Source organism: Piliocolobus tephrosceles, chromosome 16 (assembly GCF_002776525.5).
Source record: "Piliocolobus tephrosceles isolate RC106 chromosome 16, ASM277652v3, whole genome shotgun sequence".
NCBI classification, from domain to species: Eukaryota; Metazoa; Chordata; class Mammalia; order Primates; family Cercopithecidae; genus Piliocolobus; species Piliocolobus tephrosceles.
This window is the reverse complement of record NC_045449.1, coordinates 52,890,342-52,899,090: the sequence shown is the minus strand read 5'-3', so window position 1 is coordinate 52,899,090 and position 8,749 is coordinate 52,890,342. Positions and strand designations below refer to the sequence as shown.

General features: G+C 59.8%; 1 protein-coding gene across 5 annotated transcripts in view; it reads right to left on the bottom strand.

The window, feature by feature from the left end:
* RUNDC3A (RUN domain containing 3A) overlaps positions 1 to 8,545 on the bottom strand; it is a 10,464-nt gene extending 1,919 nt beyond the window's left edge. For 2 of the 5 annotated variants that reach the window (XM_023191364.2, XM_023191367.2), the window contains exons 1-10: positions 7,940 to 8,545; positions 4,203 to 4,318; positions 3,703 to 3,851; positions 3,450 to 3,535; positions 2,123 to 2,212; positions 1,938 to 2,018; positions 1,627 to 1,792; positions 1,312 to 1,469; positions 388 to 525; positions 183 to 289 (exon numbers count right to left, since the gene is read on the bottom strand). In XM_023191364.2, the coding sequence (XP_023047132.1) occupies positions 183 to 289; positions 388 to 525; positions 1,312 to 1,469; positions 1,627 to 1,792; positions 1,938 to 2,018; positions 2,123 to 2,212; positions 3,450 to 3,535; positions 3,703 to 3,851; positions 4,203 to 4,318; positions 7,940 to 8,046 (1,198 nt within the window). In that variant the 5' untranslated portion in view covers positions 8,047 to 8,545. The remainder of the gene's footprint in view (positions 1 to 182; positions 290 to 387; positions 526 to 1,311; positions 1,470 to 1,626; positions 1,793 to 1,937; positions 2,019 to 2,122; positions 2,213 to 3,449; positions 3,536 to 3,702; positions 3,852 to 4,202; positions 4,319 to 7,939) is intronic. The other 3 variants (XM_023191366.2, XM_023191368.2, XM_023191365.2) reach the window with 2 other exon arrangements.
* Positions 8,546 to 8,749: the final 204 nt, after the last annotated feature.

Below are 8,749 nucleotides of genomic sequence, written 5' to 3'. Positions count from 1 at the left end.
CTCCAGCCTGGATGACAGAGTAAGACTCTGTCTCAAAAAAAAAAAAAGAAAGAAAAGAAAAGAAAAGAAAAGAAAGGCTGAGAGAATGAAAAAGGCTATGGGCTAGGACCCGCCTCGTGGCCTCAGGGCCTTGCCTCAGCCCTTCCTGGAGGGGTACTGGGTGTTGGGTTGGGGGAGCTCACCGATGGGACCCCAGGGCTCCTCGTCCCGTGTGCCCTCTCCCAGGCGCTGGGAGTCCGAGCTCAGACTGGCTTCAGCTGACAGGGGCTCCGTGCTCATGAAGCTGTGTCTGCGGCAGAGCGAGTAAGCTGGTGCACCGGTAGAGGAAGCCCTTCTTCCCCAGGACGACCCGCTCTCAGGCCCAAGCCGCACCCGGCTGGGGCTTACCTCCGGTAGAGCTTGGAGTTGCTGGCGCCCTCGGCCCCATTAAGCGTTCCCAGTGAGGGCCATTGGTTGACCAGGGGTGTAGTAAGCTCCTTGGAACCCTGGGCCAGAGGGGCGTGGTCACTGGGGATCAGACCTGTCCTGGGAGGGGGAGGAGGAGTCAGGCCTGGCTGGAAGTAGGAGAAGTGAGGAAGGGAGATTCAGCAAGGGGATGAGGGAGGGGTCAGAAATGAAATCTGAGCGGCAAAAATGGGGATACGGTGTTGGGGTCAGTGGACCAGATCCCGGGAGGAAGGGGAGGTGGTACTGGGGTGGAGGGGTGACAGGGATTCATGCACAAATACTGGGAGTTGGAGGGAATGGCACAATGTTATAGGGGTCAGTTGGGGTGATGGGGGCTTCAGTGGAGAATAGTGTGGGAATCCCTGAAGGGTGAGGTCGTCTTGGGGATCCTGCCGCAAGATCAGGGTGATGGAAAGGCTTAGAGAAGAAGTGTTACAGGGATCGGCAGGGGTGAGGTCGGGGGTCACAGCGGGTGATGACGGTCAGTGAGCCTGTGGTGCAGGTGAGTGAGGTGATGAACGCTGGGAAGTGTGCAACCCTGTTGAAGGTTGAAGAGCAACACCGCAGGTCCTTGTGAGTGACGTGGGGTCCCTGCAGTAAGGTTGGATGGCCACTCTAGCTGAAGGGTAACTGAGGGTGAAGTGGGGCTCTGGCTGTTGGAGGTCACTGGATCTTATGCTGGGGGCAATGTTAGAAGATCATTGTGGGCATCTCGGGGTGGGCTGGCTGGATCAGAGGGTTGATGCTGGAGAGGTGGGTGCTCGTGTCGGGTGATGTTAGAGTCGATGGAAGTGAAGATGGGGTTCGCCCGGTGATGTGGTCGGGGCGGCCGGGGTCAGGGGTTAGGGCAGGCCATGCGCTCACAGCTGCTCCTGCAGCTCCAGGATCACGCCTTCCAGCTCCCGCTTCTCGCGCTGGTTCTGCGCCGCCGCCTCCTCCAGCTGCAGCTGCAGACGCCGGTTCTCCGCCTCCAGGTCCTTCAACTGCGACTCGCGCAGACGCACCAGCTCCTCCAGGTAGCCCTGCGGGGCGCCGGCTCAGCCCGGGCGGGGGGGGGGGCTTCCCGGCCGCGCCCCGCCCCCCCCCCCCCCCCCCCCCCGCCCCGCCCCGCCGCGCCCCGGGATGCCCGAATCCCACGCGCCGGCCCGCCTGCCCCCCAGGCCCGCTGTCGTCGCGCACCTTCTGCGCGTAGACGATGCGGAACTTCTGCTCCATCTTGTGCCATTTGCTGTACCAGCTGTCTTCGTCGGTGACAAGCGGCAGGTACGGGTGCTCGGGCGAGTTGTCCTCGCTCGTGCTGCTCTCGGCGCTGTGCCGCTCCTCCTCGTCGGTCAGGTAGTCGTAGCTTGGGAGAGGGAGTAGTGGGCACGGCCGGTCCCGCCCCTCCCCCCGCGCGTCTGCGCTGGCCGCCGAGGGCGGTGGGATCAGGATGTCCCCAGGATGCCCTGAGGCCCCGTCCCCCGCCCCGCCGCAGTCATGGAGCCGCTCACCTCTGTGTAAACTTTAAGTAGGGCGTGTAATCGATGACCACGGGGGTCTTCCCGTCCAGGACTTCCCCCTTTAGACAGAAGCTGAGGCAGAGGAGCCACAGGGTTGGGGGTAGGTGTGAGGGGTTGGGGTAGGACATTTGTCGGGGAAACAGCCCCCTCCACCACTGCCCTCAGGCAGACCCCACCTGAAGTCGATGGCGCTCAGTCCGATCAGCATTCCGGTGAGGATGGTGGCTTCGTCCCGCAGCATGATGGCTCCAGAGTCGTAGAACCGTCTGTGGGGAGGCAGAGGGCCTGACAGTGCAGCAGGCCCCTGGAGCCCCTCCCCAGAGCTGCTGTTGTTGGCTTACTGCCACCCCATCCTGAAGGAAGGCCAATTCTCCTTCCTGATATGCACGCAGGCCTGGAGCCTCTCTCCCCCCTCAGCCTGGGGCTGGCACCTGTGGCCCCATCGCCTAGAATGAGTGCTCCCTGAGCCGACTCCTCCCTCTGAGCTACCCCTTCCTCATCAAGTACTGGGTTACCCAGATCCTTCATATCAGGAAGCGAGTCTTAACCATTAGTGCTTGGTATACAGTAGGTGTGCAAAAAACGTGTTGACTTGAACCTGGAAATGTGTAGACTGAGGAATCGAATTCAGCAAAAATATCAGGCTGGGTGTGGCCAATTGGGATGCAGAGGTACACGCCCCCTGCCACACCCAGACAGCTTCAGATGCACCTGCCCACACAGGCACACTTGTCCTTGTAACCCCTTGCCTCAGGCACCCAACCTCCCTGTGAACCCACAGTGCAGGGGTTGAACTCCCCACATAAGGACTCTGTGTCCGTGAATAGCAAGTACAGAACCGCTGCCGTAGTTTGGAGAGCCAGAAGGGCTGTGTTGTAGGTCATGGAACAAGCCAACACATGAGATGGTGCGTAGCTAAGGCTCATCCAGAGGTGTGCCAGGGTGGAGTGTGCTGGGCGATAATGTCGAATAATAGGCATTAGATTTGACTTGCAAGTGATGGTGGCGGTGGTAAAAGTTTGTCCTGGGGCCGGGTGCGGTGGCTCATGCCTGTAATCCCAGCACTTCGGGAGGCCGAGGCGGGGCCGAGGCGGGAGGATCACCTGAGGTTGGGAGTTTGAGACCAGCTTGACCAACATGGAGTAACTAAAAATACAAAATTAGCAGGGCGTGGTGGCGTATGCCTGTAATCCCAGCTACTTAGGAGGCTGAGGCAGGAGAATGGCTTGAACCCGGGAGGCAGAGGTTGCAGTGAGCTGAGATCGCACTATCGCACTCCAGCCTGGGCAACAACAGTGAAACTCCTCCTCAAAAAAAAAAAAAAAAAAGAGTTTGTCCTGGGACTGCAGGCCAGGCTGAAAGAGGGAAATCAGCCGTGCATGCTGGTGCTGGGACTTGTAGTCCAGGAACTGAAGGATGCTGCAGGAACTTAAGGATCAGCTGTGTTTGGGCAATGCAGGTGCACCCTGAGGCCTGTGGTCTGAGTTGCCTGGGAAGTCTGACCTGGTGGTCCGGGTGTCTCGCAGAGCCGTGGTGATGTATTCTGACATGCGCTTCTCCATCAGTGCCACCCGGATCCATGCCCGGCCCTGGAAATCATGTTCACTTTTACTTGCTGTCCCAGAGGGACTCACGTGTCCAGCATCAGGTGTGGGCCCTTCTCCCCTGGGCTGTGGACAGGGGGTGAGGACCAAGAAACAGGCCCAGGCCCCCTGTGTCCAGAGCAGAGAGCAGTTGCTTGCTCCAGGCCCCTCACCTTGGCCCGGGCTGTGCTGATGTTCTCCATATTCTCGATGCTGCTCACACAGTTGTTGGGCACTTTGCTGCAGGCCAGCCGGATATAGTCCCAGAAGCCCCGCTGCCCGTCTGAGCTGAACCAGCTCACTGGACCTGCTGGGGCACAGGCTGAGCCAGGGCAGGGAGCGGACTCAGCAAGACCAGGGAGTTTGGAGAGGGTCCATGTAGTGAAGCACTCACATGCGTAAGTATAAGCAGCCTCCTCCCACAAAGATCTGTGCATACACATGCATGTATGCAGTGGGCACCCCAGCATATAGCTTGCCCACTGGTGGGGATTGTAGGCCAAAGGCCTCTCCTGCTTCCCAGATCTGTACACGAGCTTCTGTGCATGGTCCAGGATGGGGGCCAGGGTCAATGAGGGGATTCAGAGTCCATGGAGTATATCAGAATGAGATGGCTGGGAGCTAAAGGCTGGGAGTTGGGGAGGGACCACTGGGGGAGGGACCCTGGGCCCACCTTTGAAGCGGTGGCTGAGGATCTGCTCTAAAATGGCTGCAAAATTGACAAACTCCTCTGATGAGTCATCGATGGGCTCCGCCGTGTACTTCTCCAGCAGCGTTTTCACAGAGAACCTGGGTGGCGAGGTGGGGAGACAGGGCAGTGGGGTGTCAGGTGAGGAAACAGGCAGAGACAGGGAGCAACTGGCAGAGAAGAGGTCAGGAAGGGCATGGATGTGGCGGGGGTCAGAGCAGGGAGACAGGCAAGACTACAGTGACCATAGAGGTACCATGTCATGTGGAGTGAGAGGGTGGCGGGTGGGGAGGGAGGGCGACAGGTCGGAGACTGATTGACAAAGTGGGTGACAGGAGAGGTGACATCCAGAGAAAGGAAGCTTCGGGAGCAAGGGGTGAGAGGGACTGAAAAAATAGGAAGATGAGGCGCCACAAGCCGGGGGCGGTCCCAGAGCCCGTTCCCCCTAGACCACCCTTCAGGGTCTGTGTGTGCAAGGCCTGGGTCAACTAGATGTTAGAAGCCAGTGTGTGCCCCACCCTGAGCTGTCTTCTGTGATTGCTGGAACAACCTTCAGTCCCTTTTGGGGATGGGGTCACCTGTACCAGGGCATGTGAGTTGGCACTGTGCACATGGAGTGTGGGCATGTGCAGGTGGCCAGGTGGGCTCCCAGCACACAGATACCCCCTTCCCCCTTTCCTTCCCGGCTTGGCCTCCCACACACCAGCTGCCCAGAACCAGGCAGTGCAGAGCTGAGTGGGGGTGGGGTGGGGAGGTGCGGGGTATGGGCCTGACACAGACACTGGGCAGGAGGGGGCATTGGCAGCAGATTCCTGGAAGGGGCTTGGGGGCCTAGGTTCTTAGGGAGGAAGGGACCAAGGGAAGCTTGTGGAGCTGAGGGACTGAGGCCATGCAGTGCCCCCTCTCCAATCCTGTCTAAGCCTCAGGCTCCCTCTGCAGTCACTACCCCTGCAATCTCCCCCTGCCATCCCTGCAGTGGAGTGGGGCAGGGATGAGGACACAGTTCCTAACATCCCATGATTTCCCTGTTGTGGGTGGCAGAGCAGGGGCGGGGTGTCCAGGGATATGGGAGCTGCTTGGAAGTGTCCTTTTCTTCTTATATTTATCAAGCTCTATAATGTGCCAAGCACAGTACTTTGCCTGCATTACCTTGCCCATGCTCAGCCCTGAAAGATAGGTCTTATCACTCTCATCCCCATTTTACAGAAAAAGAAATTGATGGTCCAAGAGGTTGACTGATCTGTTCAGAGCTACATGGCTTATGGGGAGTCAAGCAGGTATGTCTGATTCTGATTCTGAAGCCTCTGCTCTTTCTGCTACGTCTGTGGCCTCCTGGCAGCTGTCGTGAAGACCAAGGCCTGGAGCAGCCCCTGCTCCACCGCCCTTTGTCCTCTACTCCACAAGTCTCCAGCCCTGGAGCACTGACCTCTGTGGCTCTCAGGCCAATTGCACAGCTGAGCCCTTGTCCCCCTTCCTTTTGAACTCAGAGTTGATCTGGCCTGAGATCAGAGCCAGGTCAGTCTTGGGGTTGCACTAGAGGGAGGCAGCCTGCTGGATTCAAATCCTGTTTCCCTGTGACACTCATGTGGCCTTGGGCCCCTCTCTGAGTCCCCTCTTGCCAAATGCAAATGGGAACAATCGTACCTGCCTCATTACATTTTGGTTGAGAGCCCAGGAAGGGTTGGGAGATGGTAGGTGCCTAGGACTGCTGGGCAGGGATGGTAAGGAGCGGGGCCGTGGCTGGGAAGGCTGGCCCTGCTGAAAGCAAGCCTGTGGTTGGGGCGTTATCCCAGCTTCACTATGCCCACCCTCCTGCCAGCTTGATTTCTCCTGGTCATCTGGGTCAGACAATGATGGGGCCTGGACTGGGTTCAGCATGGCAGCCATCTGGTATCTGTCCTCAGGGGTGCCGCAGAGGTGGTCATTGCCCCCGGGAGCCCCGTGGTGTGCTCCCTGATAGGAGATGCAGTGGCTGCTGCAGGTTACCATGGAGACAGCGAGGCCAGGGCCCAGGGGAGCCCACGGCCTGCTAAAGGGAGCTGTTCTGGGAGCTGGAGGCAAACCATGTGACAGTGATGAGGCAGCAGGGGCCTGGGGGTTACTGAGCCTTTGTCACATCACTGACCCCCCAAAACTCTATCCTTCCCTCCCAGTTCTAAGCCACCTTCAGCCCTTCAACTTCTTCTTCTCTGGCCTATGTCAAGGAGAGTTCCCTCATTCCCCCTACATACTCAAGAGGCTCAGCTACCTTGGCAGGCAAGAGAAAAAAGAGGAATCTAGCAGGTAGAGAGCAGAGAGGGACAGGAAGAGCATCATTAGGAAAGGGTTCTTTCTGTGTGCCAGACACTGACCTAGGCTCCTACATGGATGATGCCATTATCATTCTTTGGTATGACTGTGACATCTAAAATGAGGATGATGGGGCACCCAAGACCCGGAGTGGTTAAGAGACCTCCCCAAGGTTGCGCAGCTAAAGCTGATGAGTAAGAGCTTGAACCTAGGACCATCTGGCCCCAAAGACAGAAATCTTTGTTTTACAACACACTGGTAGGGGTTGGGGGGAATGAGGGTAGAGGCAGTGCCCTGCACTGTGGGCTGGGCCATTGCTACACTCTCTTCTTCCTTAACGTTCCAGGCATTTCTGCAGAGGTCTGATGTGCACAGCACTGTGCTGGGCACTAGGGATATGATGCTGGGAGACAGATGCAGTGTGGTTGGGTGTGTGCCCAGGAACCTGGAAGGAGCTATGGGAGCCAGGAGCCAGGGCATCAGGTGGGCACTAGTGGACCTCAGGGTATCAGGTGGGCTTCAGCAGAGCTGAGGCCTACATGGCAGGCAGGTGGGGCTGGCGAGGGAAGAGTGAGCCTGTCCCCAGGAGCACCCTGCCCTGAGGGGGCAACATCTGATAGGCATGGGGGCCAGGGGAGGTTGCAGCTGACAGGGGATCCCAGCACCAGAGGAGAGTGCAGGTGTGGGCTGCAGGGGGAGTGGCTGAGCAGCTGGCCATGCCCTGGTTTTGGGACAGGGCAGGGAGGGTGAGTCACTGCAGGTTTGAAGTGGACAGGATCACTTCCTGGGCCCCACAATAGTGGAGCATCTTCCCAACCCAGCAACCGTTCACCCTCAGAGACCAGTGGCCGTGCCCTCCCGGTCTTCTCCCCTTGAACCTGGAACCCAGGCTCTTGGTCCTTCCCACATCTTGGGCGGTGCCCCTCTCCCTTCCCTGGAGGGATTCATGGGCTCTGCCCCCATGCCCAGTTGACCCTGCCCATCCCTGCTCCAGAATCTGAGCATTGGAGAACCCCACCCCAGAGGGTCAGTTTGACATGGGTGCCAATGAGGGTATGCTTGGAGGGCATTCATCCCCCCATGGAGTCCCCTCTGCCCATCCCGCCTGACTCCCAGCAAGGGAGCCAGCCATCCCCACCTCCTTCCCCCTCACACAATGTCACTTCCTGGTTCTCACAGGAAGCTGCAGTACCAATTAAACACCCCTCACCCCCCAGGCCCAGGCCCCGGCATAGGCCACTTGGCCTAGAAGGGTAGGGACCAGACTGCAGCTCCCCCTCTGGGTTCTAGGCCTGGGAAGGACAGTGGACGCATTATTCTCGACTCTTTGCTCCCCTCCCTTTTCTCCGCGGCAGCGCTCAGTCCGGGTTTCCGCAGTCCACCCCAACCCCTCTCTCTGACCACCCCAGCCCCCGCCCGCCAGCGGTGCCCACCTGCATACGGTGATCAGGTTCTTACGCTCCACAGCCACGTTGCGAGAGGATGCTTTCTTGGAGGACAGCCCCAGAGCCATGGTGGTCTGGACAAAGCTCGCTTCCATCCAGATGTACGGCCACTGCTGCCGCCGCCCGCTGCCCCCCACCCCTCCCGGAGCCCCAAACCCGTCGCTGGATCACGGCTGGGCCCTCTGTCCGCCGCGGCCCCTCAATCCTTCCATGGCCATCCCCCTACCTCTGCGCCCGGTGCCCGGCCCCCTCGCTCCCTCCCCCGGCAGCGATGCCAGAGCAAAACAAGGCCGGGGAGGGAGCTCTCCGAGGTGCTGAGCCGGGCCCCGTCACCCCCTCCTCCAGCCGCCCGCCCCCCTCGGCCAGTGACGTCAGGGCCCTCGGGCCCCGCCCCCCAGCAGGCCGAGGACCAATCCGCAGAGGATGCAGGGTCTGGGGGGAAGGGAAGAGCCGGGGCCCCAGGGAGGGCGGAGGGGGTTCCTGGGAGAAGCAGAGATTGGAAAGAGAAGCAGGGGGCCTGCCCTCCACCCCCACACTCTGGGCCCGAGACTCCTCGTTCCTCCTCGCCTCGAGTCTCTGGCTCCGACCTCTCTACTCCCTTGTTTCTGACCTGTGCTCCGTGGTGTCTCTGATCTCCCCCTGCCGCCGGGGGAAAGGAGGTCCTCACCTCCGTGACCCTCGTCCCCTCCCCGCCCCCTACCCGTTCAGCCTCGGCTTTCTCGGCGAGGTGGGGGCTGCGTGCAGGGAGCGCAGGTGGCTTCCGGCTGCTAACCCAGGAGGCTAAGGAGCAGCCCTAGA